Consider the following 20,226-nt stretch of genomic DNA (forward strand, 5'->3'; position numbering starts at 1 on the left):
GTGCCAGACTAAAGAAACCTAAAGCGACATAGGAGCCCTGGTATCGCAGTGGTTAAAGAGCTATGGCTTCTAACCAAAAGGCTGGCAGTTTGAATCCACCAGCTGCTCCTTGGAAACCCTATGGGGCATTTCTACTCTGTCCTATAGGGTCGCTATGAGTCAGAATCGGCTTAACAGCAATGGGTAAAGCAATATGATATTTTTACACAACGCATGATCCTTTTTTTTTTTTATGTATATAAAGAATATACCGGAATTGATGAAATCTGAATAAGGATGAAATATAAGTATTGTGTCAGAGTTAATTTCTTGACTTTGATAATTGTACTGTGGGTATATAAGTCCACGTTGCTATTCTTAATACACACTAAAGTATGTTGGGGTGAAGACGTATCATGTGCCAACTTACTCTCAAACAGTTCAGTAAAAAATATATATATCTGATATATATAATATACATATATATTTCCTGGTATAAGTATATATACTTGTATGAGTAGGTATAAAGACAAATGAAGATAAATCAAATGCAATATAATGTTAACAACTGATGAATCTGGGTAAAGGATATATATAGGAATTGTTTGCTCCATTCTTGCAATTATTCTGTAAATCTTAAACTATTTAAAAAATAAAATCTTAAAGAAAAAGACACTTAAGAGACACAACTGAATGAAATGTATAGATCTTGCTTGGATTCTGATTTAAACAAACCAAATATTTGGAGACAATCAGGGAAATCTGAACATGGACTGGCTCTTAGCTAATGAGGAACAATTTTAAATGTTAGGGGTCTATAAAAATACCATGGTAAGAAAACTTCCTTATTTTCTAAAGATATATGCTATTTAGAAGTGAAATGTCATGACAGCCTGGATTTAAAATATTTAAGCAAAAAAAGGAAAAATCTCAAAATATTAATAATAATCTAGATGATGGACCCTGATTTTATGAAAATCTGCAATTTTTTTGTTTTTTTGAAAAAGTTTTTCAAAAGGAATTAATCACTAATCTTCCATTAGGGTTTACAGAACTTGAAAATTAAATTGTAATGATTACACTTTCATTACACAATTCACCTAATGAGGAAGGAAGGAAGATTAAACTTCAAAAGGTAAAGATGAAAACTAAACTAGTCACTAGTGACTGGTGTAATTCAAGTCCAAGATTTTATGCTGTGTAAATGAGCTTGCAAACTGGATGCCTGCCCATTCAGAACTGAGTGACAGTTTCACTGCACTGTCCAATACTATGTAGATATTTAAAGTTAATTAAGATTAAATCTAATTTAAAATTCAGTTCCTTAGTTGCACTAGTCACATTTCAAGTGTTCAACAGCCACATACTGGATGGTGCAGAATACAGAATATAAAATATACCCGTCACTGCAGATAGTTTTATTGGACAGCACTGTTTCAAAAGTTTTTCTCCAACGAAGAGAAAAGGAAAATCTCTTTAAACTCTGGCAAGTGAAGAACAGTTAGTAAAGACAGATGTCTATCTTATATAGGGATTTCAGACAAGAAAAGGAGAAGTGAGACAGAATGAGGGTAGAACTTCCAGGGCTTTGAGTCCAGACATATTCAGGAGACTTAAAAAGGAAAAAACAAACAAAAACAGCAAGGTTCTAATGCTAGCTAGCAGACTAGCGCCCAAGGAAAAACTTTTCAGTTTGGGTACATCTTTCCCCTAGGAAATCACTAAACATCAAATGACTAAGGCAGAGGGTTAGGACAGACTGAGAATTCCATCAGGCGCGCAAGTGCTTTTCTTCCAAGCACAGGAGAAAAGGGGTCTGTCTCTGCTTGGTAAGCTACTACTATCTCTATATCTAAGGTGTTAATCAAAATAAAAAAGCTTTTAGGTAAAGAGTACATGATTGTAAGACGAATCCCAAATTTCAAAAACACTAAGTGTGAAAATGCAAAAAGATCAACTGAACATAAAATATGGCATAACTTTTTAAATTCAGCAATATTAGACTCAGAAATCTAAGTTAAATGCTCATTTCTTTTTAACATTTTATACCCTTGTTTTTCCTGTTTTGATTTTGAAAATACATTTGATTGTAAATGTGGCAAACAAAAGAGGGAAAGAATGTGTCTATCCTTGTTTGAGAGGCAGGAGCAAAGCCCACCTAGATGCCGGATGAAAGGTTTCAGTGATTTAACACACATAAAGCACTTAGAGGAACTCTGGTGGAGGAGAGGTTAAGAGCTCTGCTGCTAACCAAAAGGTTGGCAGTTCAAATCCACCAGTTGCTCCCTGGAAGCCCTATTGGGCAGTTCTACTCTGTCCCACGGGGTTGCTACAGGCAAAAAGTACTTAGGGGGGAGCCCTGGTGGCGCACTGGTTAAGCCTTCCACTGCTAACCAAAAGGTGGGTGGTTTGAACCCACCAGCTCCTCCGCAGAAGACAAACATGGCAGTCTGCTTCCATAAAGATTTACCGCCTTGGAGCTCCTATGGAGCAGTTCTACCCTATCCTATAGGGTCACTGTGGTCAGAATCAACTTGATGGCACTGGGTTTGGCTTAAAAACACTTAGAACAGTGTGAGGGCACATAAGCACTCTAAATTTTAGGAATTTCTGTACTTTTACAGTTATCTAGCTCTGGGACTATGGTATCATGATACATGCTGTTCCAGAACAGATGGTCCAACTGCTTTAGATATCGTGCTCCATAATTACATATTCAAGCCTTAAGTGGGCCAACTGCTTTGTTCGAAACATGTGTTGCTAAAGACAGAATGGGAAAACCATGATAAATCAAGGCATCAGGAAACCCAGTATGGTGAGTCAGCACCTCGTTAGAATACATTAATCACCAAACTATGAGGATATCATTAAAAGAGTCACAAATATATTTAATCCAATAGTATTAATTTATTCAAAAGGGCAGAAAATTAAAAAGGACACACAACCAAATAAACCTATTTTTCAATGCCCAATTCTCTGACTAGCCAAAGACAACTCTCCATTAGCACAAAGGCTTTATCTCAGCCATCTACCACAACTATGTTTGTGCCTACAAACACTGCATAACTGAAAGAGTTAACAGATTTGCTTGAGCCTGTTAATTTCAACCAGCAGTTCTTAAATCTGACCAGATGGGAATAAATTCATTAGAAATCAGTTTCTCTATAAGAATAGTCAAGGCGTTTGTTTCTTAATGAACGACTAGTAAAACCAGGGAACAGAACTCATTTACCAGCTGTATCAGCTAAAAATCAAAATACAGTAAAACTCGTGTTTATGAAAGCATTATTAAGAACTTATGTTTCACAATTAGTGCTTGGCTTTACACTTTCCAGATCCTTCCTCCTTGTTTCATCTGAACAGTTAGAATAAAGGAAGTATGTATGAGCTGCTGTATTTCAGATGAAGCTATTTTATAAGTGCTCTCTGTGTATATAGTCCTATTTCAGTCACCTTTTATGTAAGTGAATCTCGTATCTTGACAAAGACTTAATAGGCAAAAAAAAAAAAAAGCACTACAGAGTTAAAAGGCCAACAATTTTAGAGAGATGTGCTGATGCTTGGCTGTCATTATACCATTAGTTAATGCTATACAATATCCCAAAGTAAAAATACTTTTAAGTATGTGCTTAAAGACTTGGTTAATACGCTATCCTAACCACTTCACTCAGCATAATTTCCTTTAAAAGCTCTAAAACATCCTGCTCACTTTGGCAGCACATATATTAAGACTGGAATGATATAGAGAAGACTAGCATGGCCCCTGCACAAGGATGACATGAAATTTGTAAGGCGCTCTATATATTTTAAAGAAAAAAAAAAAAAGGTTCCAAACCATCTTCTTCCTTCACTAGTATCAACCACAGTTTACAAAATGAAAAAGAAAAAAGAAATGCTTACAGCAGTCACTTTACTGAGCTCTTCCTGGAAGCTAGCAGAACGTCAAATAAAAACTGCAGTTGCTAATGTCTAAAGGAAATGAAGAAAAACGCTGAGAATGCAGCATTCCTTTAAGTCGTCCAATAACAGGATACAAGCAATTGTTTTCTGTGGCCTCCATAAATTTCGAGCAACTTATAAAAAATGCCTTTAACTCTTGCTGACCTCCCACCGAAACACACAGATTACTATTACCATTTTGTTAAAAGCAAGATTTCATAGAAGAAACCAACTAGATTTGTTTCTACTCCATGATAGTCTTTGAAACAATCACTGTCTCTGAAGAGAGGGATAGGATGGAACTTTAATATTTAAAGTCTATTTCCCCCAAATTAATTTTTGACTCTGGACATTTACTCGAGTTGTACGTAATCCAATCAGACAGGAACTCGAAGCTAGAGACAGTTACCTCTGATAAACTATTAAGCAACTGCTGACTGCAAATCAAGAACTTCAACTTTTGACTCATTCTTTAAAAATAGTAACAAAATAATTAGATGAAATATTGACCAGGCTGCAGGGGAATATAAGGAAGTTTTTACTCCTCAAGTGGGTTATGATTCCCCAAGGTGATCTCTTTCCTGTATAAATGCCAATCAGTTGGCCCAAAACAACCAAACGTTACCAAACTTATCACTGATTATAAGTTTCGGGTGGGGGCTTGTGGGCTATCCAAGCATTCCTTTAGGGAACCAGAAAGGAGGCTTACCTTGAGGGTTCAAGAACATAATAAATACTTAGTACTGACTTTTCCTAAAAACCCTCAAAGGATAATTTTAATCTACCTGGAGAGAAACCAAGGACTTGGTTTCCCGCTAACAGTAATTAAAACATGTGGTCAGTTTCCTTACTATTAAAACTGCAAGGTTCCTGAAGAAACTGCACTCTATGACAACTTTCTAGAAGTATTTTTAAGAAGGGGTCCAGTGTTACATTCAGCTCAACTCCATCACTACTGCACACAATCATGCATTTTTCTATCCTACACTGACAGGCCTATTCGGGAATTAGACACACCACCATTATTATTCATTTTCTACTTGTGTGAATCATTCCGAACATCATGAGCCCGTCAGGTGCGATGAGTTACAAGTTCAACTGAGTGAACGAACGAACGGAGACAAGCAGCATGAAGAATTACAGGCGCGCTCTAAACCATTTAATACATTTAGGGAGTTCAAAACATCAACAATAAAATGATAAAGATTTATTTTCTATTAACATCTATTGAGTACCTACTATTTGACAACTTAATATCAATTCAATATTTTATTACTTGATTTAAGTATATGTTTTGTAGTTAAATCACCTCCTTTTTGTAACTTGGTGTTAAACTATAAATCTGTCATTACTACTGAGGAAAAAACCTTTGAGATAAAAAATAAATTTAAAAAAATTAGAGTTCAAATTGTAGCTCATGTGCCCTAAAAAGAGAAAAAAATTCCATCTCAAAACCCTATAGATTGCTTTGCTGTCTGATACTCAGTGTTAAAAACTAAGATCACCTTGATTTTTGTGTCAGGGAGAGGGAGTGGCCTGGATATTTGTAGACTTCCTTTTTTGATTCATGGTACTAATACTTCCCCCCGCCTGTGTAGGTTGTGATCTCCTTTCACTGATTTTGTCTCAAATAGCAAATTCCTTTTAATCTTCTTTCATACCAAGAAAGTTTTCTTTCACTGTGTAAAAACAGTTTCCATCCCAATTATTTTGGTTTCTATATTTCTAGATTTGTAACCTATTACCTCCCCCATCTTTAATTCTGTAATTTCCCTCTGAACTTAAAACTCATATACTTAATCTTCCACATTGCTAATTCCAACTCCACAGAGACAATCCTGCAATTGCCTTCAGGATCAATGTTTCTGTGTATTTTGTTATATAAACTCAGTATCTCCATGGGTCTTTCTGTTCTGTTTTCAACTTATTCTGCATGCCACAGATGATGTCAATATTTTTCTAAATTTTTTTTCTGGTTCCAGTAGAAAAACTTTAAAAAGTATTTCAAATCTCATCTTAGATCTGTAATAGTTTTTCCAAAAATCCCATATTTAAACAATTACTGAGCAGCTAATGTGTGCCAGAGAGTATACTGATGCATAAAGAATTCTAGAATGAAGGGTCTATTACCCCTCAGTCCAGAACAGGTACATGCAATTAAAACGGTGTCATAAGTTAGAGGGACGCATGCCTAGCCCAGATATAGGTGTGGGTATATGTGGTGTCTCAGAAGAAACACACACACAATCTAAAGGAGGACACAAAATTAATGGGAAAGCAGGGCTGCAAAGCTAGGAGAGAACACACAGATCTAAAAATACCACATACACAAAGTAAGTATTCATCTTCCCAATGAGACTACCCTCTACCCTCGCCCAAAGGCTTCTGACAAGTGTTGCAGTGGATGTAAAGAAACTGGAACCCCGGTACACTGCTGATGGGAATGTAAAATAATACAACTTCTGTGGAAAAGTTTTGTGATTCCTCAAAAAGTTGAACACAGAATTGCCATAAACGTGACTAGCAATTCCACTCCTAGATATATACACAAAAGAACTGAAAACAGGTACTCAAATACCTGTACACTAATGTTCATAACATTACTATTCATAACAGCCAAAAGATGGAAAGAACCCGTGACTGTCAACAGATGAATGGATAAACAAAATGCGATACAGCCATACATATTATTTAGCCAGGAAGGAAGGAAGGAATTATACGTGCTACAATATGGATGAATCTTGAAAACATTATGCTAAGTGAAAGCAGCTAGACACAGAAGGTCACAAACATTGCATGATTCCATATATATGAAATATCCACATTAGGTATGTAAATCCAGAGACAGAAAGCAGATTAGCGGTTTGCCAGCAGCTAGGTAACAAGTGAGGTAACAGGTGGAAGAGATAGGTCAATGGGTATGGAGTTCCTTTTGGAATGATGAAAATGTTTTGGAACTAGACAAGATGATAGCTGCACAACACTGTGAATATACCGACCCATTACTGTCAAGTCAATTTCAACGCACAGCAACCCTATAGGACAGAACAGAACTGCCCTATAGGGTTTCCAAGGCTGTAAATCTTTATGGATGACGAATGCCACATCTTTCTACTGCCGAGTGGCTGGTGGGTTCAAACCGCTGATCTTTCAGTTAGCAATTGAGTGCTTAACCACTGTGCCACCAGGGCTCCTCACGAATGTACTAAGTGACACTAAATCTTTCACTTTAAACTGGTTAATTTTATGTTATGTGAATTTTCCTCAAAATAAACACACAAATGTTTTCAGTCCTTTTAAGTTAGAAACTCTTAGGAATTAGGTATTTTTAACGTATAATTCAGGTAGTCTTTTGACTTAGTTTATACAGACATTTAAAACTATAAAATCATTAACTTGGAAATGTTTTTATGCTCTTTACATTTCACAAACCATTTTATTTAAACTACATATGCATTTTTTACACCAGTGTCTTCATTACCACTGAAGTCACTTAGTCCTTTAGCAGCCTGAAAATAAATCACCTTCATTTCCCTCCAAGTGCCGCCCTTAGATTTGCATAGTTCAATAAAGCCAGTACAGAGTACTGCCGAGAATGGGGAAAGACACAAGCTTTTCTAAAACATGCACTCCCTGTATTTTTTTTCCCAGTTATTCATCCTCAAATAATGAGATCTATCCAAAGTCCAAACCCCCTGCCACTGAGTTCAGCTGTTTGCCAAGCTTAGAGTTATATGGGTACTCTTTGGGTTCTCCCTGTCCACTTTGGTGGTTTTTTTAAATGAGCAGCTGATCAGAGACAAATGCAAGCAACTCTCAAACCAATTCTCATTTTCCATCCACTACGAGTCCCACAGTTTCAGCAGATGGAGGTCATCAAAAACTGCAATCCCCAGGGCCTCCACTATGCACTATTATGAGGATTCTTCCTTTCCCTACTCCAGAAATGAACTGGATACAGAAAATGAGAAAGAGGAAAGAGTTTGGTGCAATGCTAAGACCCTGGCTTCAATAACAGCTCTTTCCTTTATCATGACATATACATTCAACTCAACTGGATAAAGGACAACTACTCCCAAGATGGTAGGGAGAGGGTACCTGTGCATCTTCATGGAATATGAGTTGGAACTGATTTGATGGCATACAACATGTAATAATTATTACGATATAAACACAAATGCATACCCCAGTCTAACTTCAAAACTGCCCAGGAAGTATTATTTTAATTTTATAAATAAGGAAGTTGAGACAAGCTAAAAACATTAAATGATCAGAGACAAAGCTCAGATTAAACATCTGAGGCATTTTCCATAATAGCACACTGCAGAGTTTGAATTCTGTAATATGAGCAAATGTTGTTTTAATGGACCCAGTTCCTTTTCACAAAAACCTTTAAAATCTGCTTTACTTCAGAATTTAAAAGTTCTTATTTACCTAATGATTCAAAACAGGTAGTATTAATATTAACTGGTAGTTCTGCCTCCAAATGACAGTGCCACATGTTTGTAACCATTTTACCCTCTATGGTTATGCTCCTCAAACTGAGTAACAATGTTCTACTCTCCCTCCCTCCCCTCTTAAGCACAACTGTCTTCTTGAGTTCTATTCAAGTTTTACATTAGAAAAATACAAAAACATGATACATAAAAAAATAGAAAGCAGAACTTTCCTGCTTTCACAAGTGCCTTCCAGACTAGAACACGTTCACTCTCTTGTCATTAAAGTCTATAGAAAAGTTTGAGAAGTTCAGCCTTATGAGACGTATATAGTTAATCCTGGTTACAAGTTAACCTGACCCCAATCATTCTGCATAAATTCAGAGTAGGAATTTGGATAAAGTCCTGAAAAAAAAGGTATCTAAATAACTGTTTAAAGCATAGAAAAGTCAAAAACTGGTGCACCAGCACCTAAAAAGATTATTACCCTAAAAACAGATTCTGACTTGAATGTATGTGCCAAAAAAGTACCAAAACATGACGCAAACACACTGTGGTGGTATTTTACAGTTCAAATTATACAGATCACTCACCAAATAAGGCAACATGCCACAGTGAAAGAACAAGTGTTAGCACGACCGCACGCTATCTGTATAACTCTACAAGTTAACTGCTATGAACTTCAGTTTCCCCATCTGTAAAATAAGGCTATAACCTAACCTACCTGAAAGGGTTTTCTTGATAATAATGTGTATAAAATATTTGGTACAGTTCTTGGCACACAGTAGGTACTCAAAAAGGTACAACAGTCAGTTTATCTTTATTTTGTAGATTTCAGGGCAATGAAGACTTGATGGCTAGTTATTCCCCCATAATAGGACAGAGCTATCTTAAATTATATCTTCCACAACACACGAGATTCACAAATTTCAAGTCTGACAGGGGTTTTCCCTAATACATCCAGATCCAAGCTTCTAGCCATCCCTTTGAGTTAACAGCATTAGCCACAGGCACTTGAAGCGGGGTGGGGGGGGGTGGGGGGGTGGCACAGCCACCTAGAGCTGTGGCTTACAGGACAAGTTGATTTTATGAAGTAACTTTAGCATGGCATATATATAAATGAATTTAGAGAAACAGTCTCAGTTTAACATAAAGACTTAAAGTCAGCTACAAACTTATAAAGACATATAGCGACACTAACAAAGGCCTTCCCTATGGGCGTTTTATCAGATATGATTCATATATCTGACCCAAACCCACTGCCGTGGAGTCAATTCCGACTCATAGCGACCCTATAGGACAGGGTAGAACTGCCCCACAGGGTTTCCAAGGCTGCTTCTTCACAGAAGCAGACTGCCACATCTTTCTCCCATGGAGGGGCTGGTAGGTTTGAATCGATGACCTTTCCATTAGCAGTCAAATGCTTTAATCACTGCATCACCAGGGCTCCTAGATCTAACCAAGAACACTAATTTAAAACGTTATCAGTGGCACACAATGAGAACTCAAGGAATATAATGAAAGGTTAGCTTAAAAATATCTTTCTTTTGGGCACAGGTTTAGAGCAGTATCAGTTTTACACCATATGAATGTCTGTATGAAGTCCTGCACAATAGCAAATGTTCAAATACAAAAGAGATCAGCAATCAAGTAGACAACACCCATGGCTGTAATGATGTGTGGACAGTCTCTGACAACTAACTAGCGGGACCATGAATGCAAGGTGCAGTCTGTTGAGTCTCATCTTGTACCCACAGTGTAACACCGTGCCTGGTATACAGGACTCAAACCTTCGGTGAATGCACTTAGCCCGAATATGCACAGCTCATAAAAATCTGGGTCTGCGAATGAAATACTGTGTCGCTGACTGAGAAATACTTGAATAAAATGCACTGGACAAAAATTACATAGCTAAGAACTAATGTTCCTAAAGTGCTGCAGCAGGTACTTTCACATACATTTCAGACCTTCACAGTAACTTTGTGAGGTAGTGTGTCTATTTTAGGTATTGACTAGCTTGATGGTTTGAAACCACACATAGGCGCCTTGGAAGACAGGTCTGGAAATCTGCTTCCAAAAGATCACAGCCTTGAAAACAGTACGGAGCAGTTCTACTTTGTACACATGGGGTGTCTCTGAATCGGAATCAACTCAAACGACAATTAACAACATGTCTATTTGACAGAGAAAAAGAAGAAATTAGTCTTAACCTGTGCTAATAATAAATATGGCAGCTACATGTTGTATTAATTAACCACTTGAAATGTAGCTGTAACTGGGGAACTGTATTTTACTCAATTATTGGAAAATTTAAGTAAGTTTGGAATAACCTGGATATGCAAATCTGCTTTTCCAATCTGTAAATTTTTTTGAAATCTAAAGACAGATCTAGTATTCCTGACAAAAATAAGGTCAGATTTGAGATGTGCTGTAAGTATAAAACGTTATGTGCCATCGAGTTGGTTCAGACTGATAGTGACCCTACAGGACAGAGCAGAACTGCCCCCACTGGATTTCCAAGGAGTGGCTGGTGGATTCAAACCGCCAGCCTTTTGGTTAGCAGCCCAGTTCTTAACCACTGAGCCCCAGGGCTCTCAGTATAATATACACTGCAGATTTTGAAAACTTAGTGTAAAAAAAAAAAAAGAATGTAAAATACCTCATTAGTAAATTTTGTACTGATTATGTGTTGAAATGATATTTGGGGTATGTAGGGTATATGAAATTAAAATATATTAAAATTATTTCCACCAGTTTTTTACTTTTAATATGGTTACTACAAAACATAAAATTATTACATTATATGACTTATATTGGGCCACACTTGTCTAAACAACCCCAGATTCTTACTCTATCCACTATACCAAGTCACTAATCACAACTTGAACAAGAGGTGTCAACTCTCTGCACCAAAGTCCAACAGGAAAAAGCACACTAGGGTACTATAAAACTTCCTTAAGGCCAATTTTTCTATTTCCTTGAAATATTGTGTCAGAAGACCTGGGTTCAAATCCCATTCTGACACTGTGTACTCTTGGGCTCTATTTACTGAGTCTCATCTTTTTCAACCCTTTAAGAACTGAATCTGGGGGGATTAAGTGAAGACCTGAAAGCACCCAGCCACATTTACAGCTCATAACAAGCTCCCTCCACTCACTAGGCATTTGATTACCATCACCTCGCCCTAACAGAGACAGTATTAAAACTTCTGATTGAGTTTTAATTTTCCCTAACAAAATGTTCTAAGTATATAAATATGAGTGGTGAGATAAACCTTCAGTCTTACAAAGTACATCAGTATAGTCCATAATCACGCAGTCCAATGCAGTAGTAAAGATCCACATGTTGTATTTACATTTTTTAATTGTGCTTTTAAGTGAAAGTTTCCAATTCAAGTCAGTTTCTCATACAAAAACTTACACACACATTGTTGCTCTCCCTACAATGTGACAGCATACTCCTTCCCTTGGCCCTATATTTCCGCGCCCCATTCAACCAACTCCTGTCCCCCTCTGCCTTCTCATCTCACCTCCAGACAGAACTGCCCACATAGTCTCCTGTGTCTACTTGATCTAAGAAGCACCCTCCTCACCAGTATCATTTACATCTTATAGTCCAGTCTAATCTTTGTCTGAAGAGTTGGCTTCAGGAATGGCTTTAGTTCTGGGCTAACAGAGAGTCCAGGGGCCATCACCTCTGGGGTCCCTCCAGTCTGAGTAAGACCATTAAGCCCGGTCTTTTTACTAGAATTTTTCCTCCTACTCCATCGGGATTCTCTGTTGTGTTCCCTGTCAGGGCAGTCACTGGTGGTAGCCGGACACCCACATCTTGTATTTACATTTAATTAAAAAGAAATAAAAGTCAAAAATTCAGTTCCTTGGTCACATGAGCCACGTCTCACATGTTCAATATCAGTATGCAGCTAGTGGACGTTTCTATCATTGCAGATTTGACAGCAGCCCTAAAAGAGCAAAAGCCACGTCGGTGTAATACTAGCAGATAAAAATTGTTAAATATAATTCAAATATCGTTAAGAGTTGAATATATTTATAAATAATTTAGCACAGAATCTGAGAACTCAATATAAATGGAACCTTTTCAGACCAAGGTACAAATTATAATTACAGACAGAAAAAATTGTTCCAAGAGCAAAATACAAGGTTCCTAAAAATTATGAATTTCACTTCATATGAAAATGAAAATCATTGCGGTTCTACACACATACAGTTCCACATCTTAAATTATTTCCTAATCATAGTGAAAGCACATTCACAAGAAGTAGCCACACCTCTTTAAGATGAGTAAACTGACCATTAGGAAAAGTCTGAAAAGAATATGACACCTTTTAAGTTTCTAGGCTATTTCCCTGGAGCTCTAGCAACAGTGGTTGAGCTACGGCTACTCACCAAAAGGAAGGCAGTTCAAATCCACCAGCCACTCCTTGGAAATCCTATGGGGCAGTTCTACTCTGTCCTATAGGGTTCACTATGAGTTGGAATCAACTGGACGGCAACGGTTTTTTTTTTTTTTTTTAAGCTATTTCCAGGGTAGAATACAGCATACTTCCGAACAGTATGCCTCTTCGAGATGGTACAGCTAAGCACACAGCATATTCCAGTAATACTTAGCATTGCTTTCTCTTTGCAAACAAAAACCATAGCAAGAATCTCCATTATGCAACTCACAACACATTCCATGCCTACATTTATGGACTAAGCAGAAAGTCGCGGAACACGGTGGGTAGAATCTTAATCGCAGACCCTCTGCAACCCAGGAATACAGTGGAATATGTCAACTGGCATAAAGATACTTAATGTGCCAAGAATTGAGAATTCCAGGCAATAATTTATATATGGCCTAGTATTTTTTAGAATCTGCCACTCTTGTAATGTCTTACCCAAATATGCACTCATTTGTTGACAGCTATCAGCCTAAATGTAATCCTGGTGGCATAATGGTTAAGAGCTACAGCTGTTAACCAAAAAGTCGGCAGTCTGAATCCACCTGGTGCTCCCTGGAAACCCTATGGGGCAGTTCTACTCTGTCCTCTAGGGTCGCTATGAGCTGGAATTGACTCAACAGCAACAGGCTTTTTATCAGCCTAAACATCCTTAAAAAAAAAAAAACCGCATAACTTAAAATATTAATATTCATTTGACGCAGATCCAACCCTCAATGACAGATCCTTCAACTGGTCAATGTAGTTAAGGCCTACAAAAATAAATTCATTTACAGTTCAGGTTTTGAAGCTATAACGAGCTAAAGCTCCAAACTTAAGTTCCTCATTTCTTGTTCCCAGTTTTTATCCAAAGCGTTTCAGAAAGTTTTCTGCTATTTAGCAAGCTGGCAGAGGGTCAGAGGTCAAAGACTTAAGTTGCCAATTAAAATAATTCTTATTAACTAAAAAAAAAAAAGGAGAGGATAAAGATGAGAAGTCAGGAGATAATTATCCTGGAAGAGGTTGATAATTTGACTCTCTCTGCAATTTAATCATTATCAGCTCGAGCATACAATAGCTAAGTTTATCACTCCAAAAAATGGATATCTTTTTTTTTTAAAGTATATTCACAAAGCTACTTTATACTCAAAACTTTCAAATTATTTGAGAAGGAAATGGCTTCACTCAAGTAACTGGAGAAACTTCAGACCACTTAGAAATCAGGCCTGTATTAAATGTCTTCAGTTGGTGATAAGGCTGGATTCTGTTTTGTGCAATCATTTAACAATTCTTGTCTCCTCTTTAATAAAAATAAGCTATTACTCAAACCACCATCGGTCAACCAAAAAGATTTACTAGTGGGTTATATCATGGATTGCCATGAGTTGAATTCAACTCAGCGGTAACTGATATGCCTCAGCCATGTAAACTAAGCAGCAGCTGTACCTGCTTCTCTTGTGTATGACTTACAAACATTCATCTACAAAAAGGCTTATTTCAAATGCACTTTACTGTGAGGAAGAGCCTGCGGTTTCCGCACACCTAAAACCAGTATTTTTCTAACCCTCCATATTCAATTACCAGCCCCCTTTAACAGAGGTAAACACAGCAACTGGATTGAACATAAAAAAATAATTTCTCCATGTCCATTCTGTTACTTAACGTTTTTAAATCCTTTGTAATATAGTGGTTTTATTGCCGAGGTATATTCCATTACTTCAGATGAATTATTCTGCAAACTACCGATGACTGAAGGAAGTACACTATTTAACTAGTTTTACAGGTAAAGGTTTATTATTCATTACAATTCAAGTCTTAAAGAAAAAGAATTTCTTGATGCAAGTTAAAATGATAACAGCTGTAAAGAACTATGAAATTATGTTACTCACATCTTGAATATTAAACCTTTTTATTAACAAGAATCCTCCGGGGATTCTTGTTAATGAAATGGAAGAAAGTAAATAAAATTGCCTTGAATGGAAAAATATCCAATAGGTTACTAATATTAGTGTTATGTGTATACCACTGGGTCCTCTAACATTATGTATGAAACTTGCTCTTCAGAAGACTGAGTTTAGGCAGACCTCTTTAAGAGGGTATGTGACAAGAAAACAAGTTAATATGAATGAATTATTTCAGCCAAAATGAAAACTAGATAGAAGCAGGATTGGTGAACTTGGAAAATCAGAAGCTCAAAAGGCTTAATTCAGTCAAGCCCTCCAATGATCACCTGCCTAGCCCAGCCAGGACATGCTGCCAGATAAGACAACAGTTACGTTGCCTCCAGGATAAGACACGGTAGGGAAAAAATTCTAGAACCTACTAAAGGGAAGCCAATTACAGACCAAACAACCCTGGACAAACGTCTCAAAGCAGGTGTGCTCTATCCCCATAGCTGTTTTAATTCCAAAAAATCCTGAAGGAGCTACTCACGCCAAGCGCACAACAATCTGCTAGACTCCAGCAGACCCCAAAATAACCTCTGAAGAGCTCCTTCCCTACCTCCTAGAACCAAAGAGGGGCTAAGAGACACACCACTCCTAGAGAAATCAAGAAACGGAAAAAGGCTAATTCCCCCAGGGACCTTGACCCCAAGCACCCTGAGATTGACACCGCCCTGAGAAATACGTTCCCCCATTCTAAACTCCTTCTGTGACCTTGTTTCTACTGCCTTAGGGAAGGCAAGATACAAGGCCGCCTCCCCCCCGCCCCCCACCCCGGGGGAAGGTGCCTTTCCCAGTTGAGAGCCGCAGAGGGAGGAAGAAAAAAGGTTGCTCCTCCCCAACCCACCCGCCCCACAACTCCTTAGTGCAGACACGAAGGTGGAGAGGGAGAAAGGCAATGAGAAATGACAGCCCCCGAATGGCCCAAGGGGTAATGAGAATCCATGCTCCAGGAGAAACAGGAGAAAATCTCTCCCCATCCACCTACCCAAATGAATGAACGGAAAAAAACAAGGAGGGGGGAGTTAGTACATGCAGTTCTTCCCATCCAGGAAGCAAGGTAGAGAGATCCTGAGATCCAGGCCTAGCAATGACGCCCTTTGCACCCTGACTCTTGTCCTTTCCAACCAAGCCTCACAAGATTTCTTTAACCCGTTAAGCTTTCCAAGACAGGCCCCCCTCCATCTATCCCAGGCACCGACACCCACCACTCCCACCCCCCGATACCGCTCTTTCTGCTTAGGCCTATACTCCAGCTTCTTCCTTCCTTCCTACCCTCTCCGCAGCCCTCACCAGCCCGAGCCCAGCCGCACCTGGAGATGCTCCTGAAAACGAATTGGCAGAATCTGGGCCATGGCGCTGTCGGGGGGTACGGTCTCCTCCTGTCACTGGGACTGCGGGGCAGCGGCTGCCCGGGCTCTCCAAGGGAGAGGAGGAGAAGGGGGAGGGGGAGGCTGGGCTCAGTAGGATACTCTCCGGGGACGCAGGAAACTGGCAGGCAGACGAAAGAGCTCGGGTCGGGGGCGGAGGCTCCAGGGGCCAGGAGAGCCGCAATGGCGGAACCGGGCGCAGCGCAGACTCCGGAAACGGCTGAGCCCTGCGGAGGGATCCCGGCGACAGAACTCCGCCCAAGTCGCCTCACCCCCTCCGCTTTATGTACCCCTCCACAGAGTGCCGCGATACTGCCGGGCGGAGGAATTAGGGGCGCAGTGCGCCGAGAGCCTCGCGTACTGATGCTACACGGGTGTTAATATAAGCACCGAAGGGACTACTTTTTGGACTCATCACTTTCCCCCAGCCTCCTTCTATTCCCTACCCCCCCTTTTTTTTGCATTTTGCCACATCATGCGACAAGGGGCAACTACGTCATTTCCGTGGGCGGTTCAAGTCCCACCCACATACTTCCGGGCGCACGTGACGCTGGTAGGGAAGGGTCGGCTGATCGCTGCCGGAATGAAGAGCGGGTTCTCGGGAAATGCGGAGTCTCCTGGGAATGAGGTGGCGGTTGGGCCACCTTAAGGAGCGGCGGGTGCTGCTCCTTCCCCTGTGACCCTTGCCTATTTAAACTGGGTGCCTTACGAAGACGAGGCGTGGGCTGATGAGCCCGATCTCCCACCCTGTCCGTGACTCAGGGAAACTGCTTCCCCGCAGAGCGCTCTCTTGGCAGCTAGCTGCCGCACTCCTCCCCCGCCTGGTTTTTTATAGTGGGTGGTTTCTTACATCTCCAGGACTGGGGCAGCGAAATGGGGTTTTAAATCCTCGCAATCACTACACACGCGCTTCTGACGGTTGGAGAACATGACGCGCGGATTCTAACTAGAACCAGCGTTCTCCTCGGGTGTTAAATATTTGGCTCAAAGGACAGTGAAGGCCATTTATGAGGTATCTCCAGCTGGCCTTGTGATAGCTTCTCTTAAGGTTTCTGCGGACATTTTGGAGGACATCTATCCGCCTAGTTTAGTAATCAAATAGTCCAGTGTAAAGAGTTTGAATATCATAAATAAGCTAGAAGGTCTGACCAAAATTGTAGCAAGAAGCTTTTCTTTTTAGCTACGTCAAATCATTCTGAGTCTCAAAGATTTGGATTATTCAGTTACGGGTGCTTGAAAGATTTTTCCTACGTGAGGTTAACGTCCACGCGTGGAGGAAAGGGATGAACTATTAGCCATGTATTTCAGTGGGACCACCTCAACAGTGCCTCTAGGTTTAGCAATGTTTGGGAATATAAATGCTTCAAAGACGGGGCATCGTATCTTCTAACAGCATTAAGGTATCTACAGCATTCATTGTCCATTAATAATAACCTCAGCACCTTATTGCTAACGTATAAGGTGTTAATAGTATTTAATAATTGAATCAATAAAGGATAAAGGCTTCTGTGGCTTTCATTTCTTGTAAGATGTTATTTTTTCGAGAAAAACTCAAATACACAATTTTTTTAGTGCCTTTTTCACTTAAACATAAAACTATAATTTTGTTTTCTATATTAAGCAGTTTTGCTTAGTGTGAAAAGTCTCCTTACTCATTTTAGCTGTTTTTGTCTCACTAAGGATGAGAGAAGAATGTGTGGTAGGTAAGAAAGTGATTAGAGACTGTTTTGTAAAGAAAAGCCTTGCCACCATGTTACAAGAGAGAACATCTATGCTGAGCAAAATTTCGTTTTGTATTGTTAAACCAAATACTTGAAGATGTGTATTCTGCAACATTTGAAAGCATCTTTCTACTACGAGTCTAATAGCTGCTTTAAATCCTTTTTGGAAGTAGATCAATCCTCAGAAATCTAAGGGAGCTACTGTTTTATTATAGTCAAAGGCACTAGCTTAATCATTTCAGTCTCAGGTTCTTGGATACAAGAGCTATATATCATGAATCAGCTACCAATTTTTTTCTTCTATTAGTGTCTTGCATTTTCGTACAGACCCTGTAATTTTAAAGTATATTTGAAATCCCAAAAGCAGTTGATTTATCTTGGATACTTAGTATGGAGTATCTAACAAAAAAAGTGTACTGAGTTTCTCTTAAAGTGACTGCGGTGTCATCATACACAGAAATCTAATGAACGCATTATTTTCAGAAATAATTTGAGAAGAAAAAATAGACTGCAGTATACTAGTGCATTTTGAGCACTATAAACAAATCCAATTTTTTTCAAGAGTAAAAAGGTCCAGATGGTAAACATTTAAAAAAAAATAAAACTATGCCTTTTAAAGATCAAAATTTGGGTGAGGTAATAAGACATGCTTTTTATGCTGTTCTTTAATGGTGTAGAGACAGGAGAAAGGTTGAGAATCCCTACTGTAGAAACCCGAAAGGCTGAGGCACTGTTAACAGTTACTACAGCAATACCTAAATAAGCCAGGAAACAAACCCTGCGACCCAGATTTTTTTTCCCCAACTATCACATAGTCTTTTAATAAGACTGCTGCTATGAATGAATCATAACCCTGGTCTAGCAAGGTACCATGTTAAATAAATGGTCGACTCTTTAAATTTGAAGCACTTTTTAACCAGAATGTTCATCAACAGTAGGCCCTTACCGTCAGTCACAGCAACTGCCATTAGCAAAAACTACATTGCTTGGTCTGTTTTGAGGAGTGCTAAAAAAACCAAACCCAGTGCCATCTAGTCGATTCCAACTCATGAATGAGGAGTGCTAGTTTCTCAAAACCTATACAGCAAACCTTTATAGTGCTCCTTATTTTATACCAGGAACTAATTCCTAATGGGAATGACATCTCAAAAAAACCTTCATTGTAGGATTCCTCTGTAGCTATTATCTTCAAGCAGCCCTGGCACTAAGGTTAATAATGCCTTTTAACTTGACATTTTAAAAACAGCTTGGGCTAGCTGCATTGCATGAGTCAAAACAAAGGCATTTCTCAGACATTACAGATTAATTTTAAAGTAAAACTTCAACTCACTGCACCAAATAGTTGATAATTAAGATTTTAATGAAACCAAGAGGTATATACTTTAGCATTGTCCAAGTAAGATAAGTAGCTTTGCCATTTAAACATTTCAGTCCCCTAGAGCCACTGATACAAATCCCAGTAGGATTATACCCTCTGGTCTTTTATCTTTTCAAAAATGATAAACAGCAGCATATCAAAGGCCAGTAAGAAAATGAATATCCTTTAGGGCTCAGGTATTAATCTACAGTGCCCACAGTATTTTGGCCCTGTACAAAACCCAGTGCCATTGAGTCGATTCCAACTCATAGCGACCCTGTACAAGGCACTGATTATAGGCAAGACTCCCTCAAATGAATGAAACATTTAAAAAGCAAAAATTTAATGGACTTTAGCATGAAGTAGACCTGAGCTTATATTCTTGACATCATTCACTGTTCAGGCTTATCTTAAACCTAATTTGTAAGACAAAAAAACCAAACCCGCTCTAGTGCAGTTGATTCAGACTCAGCGACCCTATAGGACACAGCAGAACTGCCCCACAGGGTTCCCAAGGAATGGCTGGTGGATTTGCACTGCCACCCTTTTGGTTAGCAGTCAGACACTAAACCACTGCACCACCAGGGACCAGGGCTCCACCTTTAAGTTCTATAAAATGTTATGGATGGCAATAAGATCTGTATTAGGATTGAGCATGTTCCTAGTGAATAGTTAAGACTAACCCTGTGGGGATCTAACCTGCAATCAATCTATCACACTGTATAGGCCTCTCCTTTGTTTTTATAGGTGAAATCAGATCCCAAGCAGAGGGATGCGTGGCTGATAGCATTACCTTAAAAAGTTATCTCAGAAAAGATGGTCCTCTTCAAATGTAGAGATGCACAGAGCATTGTGGACAGAAAAACTCAGAAGAGTTATAACCCTGATGATCAACAGGGAGTCAGATGCCTTTTCATATCCAAAAACAAAAATTACAAACTTGAGAGGATCTATAGAATGAAGGGGCCAATTTATGGTGATTGAGGGTAAAGGTATAGGAATGATTGTTATGGACTGTTTTTCTCCTTTCTAAATATGCAGAA

At 39.0% G+C, this 20,226-nt stretch overlaps 1 protein-coding gene and 1 non-coding gene across 2 annotated transcripts in view; one reads left to right on the forward strand and one right to left on the reverse strand.

Moving 5' to 3' along the window:
• The window catches only part of CLTC (clathrin heavy chain), a 66,215-nt gene extending 49,820 nt beyond the window's left edge, over positions 1–16,395 (reverse strand). The window contains exon 1 of the mRNA XM_049858844.1: positions 16,049–16,395. Within this exon, the coding sequence (XP_049714801.1) occupies positions 16,049–16,090 (42 nt within the window). The 5' untranslated portion in view covers positions 16,091–16,395. The remainder of the gene's footprint in view (positions 1–16,048) is intronic.
• On the forward strand, positions 3,681–3,788 carry LOC126063323 (U6 spliceosomal RNA). The gene has a single exon (XR_007514268.1). It is a non-coding gene; the product is annotated as a U6 spliceosomal RNA (small nuclear RNA).
• Positions 16,396–20,226: the final 3,831 nt, after the last annotated feature.

This window comes from Elephas maximus, chromosome 19 (assembly GCF_024166365.1).
Source record: "Elephas maximus indicus isolate mEleMax1 chromosome 19, mEleMax1 primary haplotype, whole genome shotgun sequence".
NCBI classification, from domain to species: Eukaryota; Metazoa; Chordata; class Mammalia; order Proboscidea; family Elephantidae; genus Elephas; species Elephas maximus.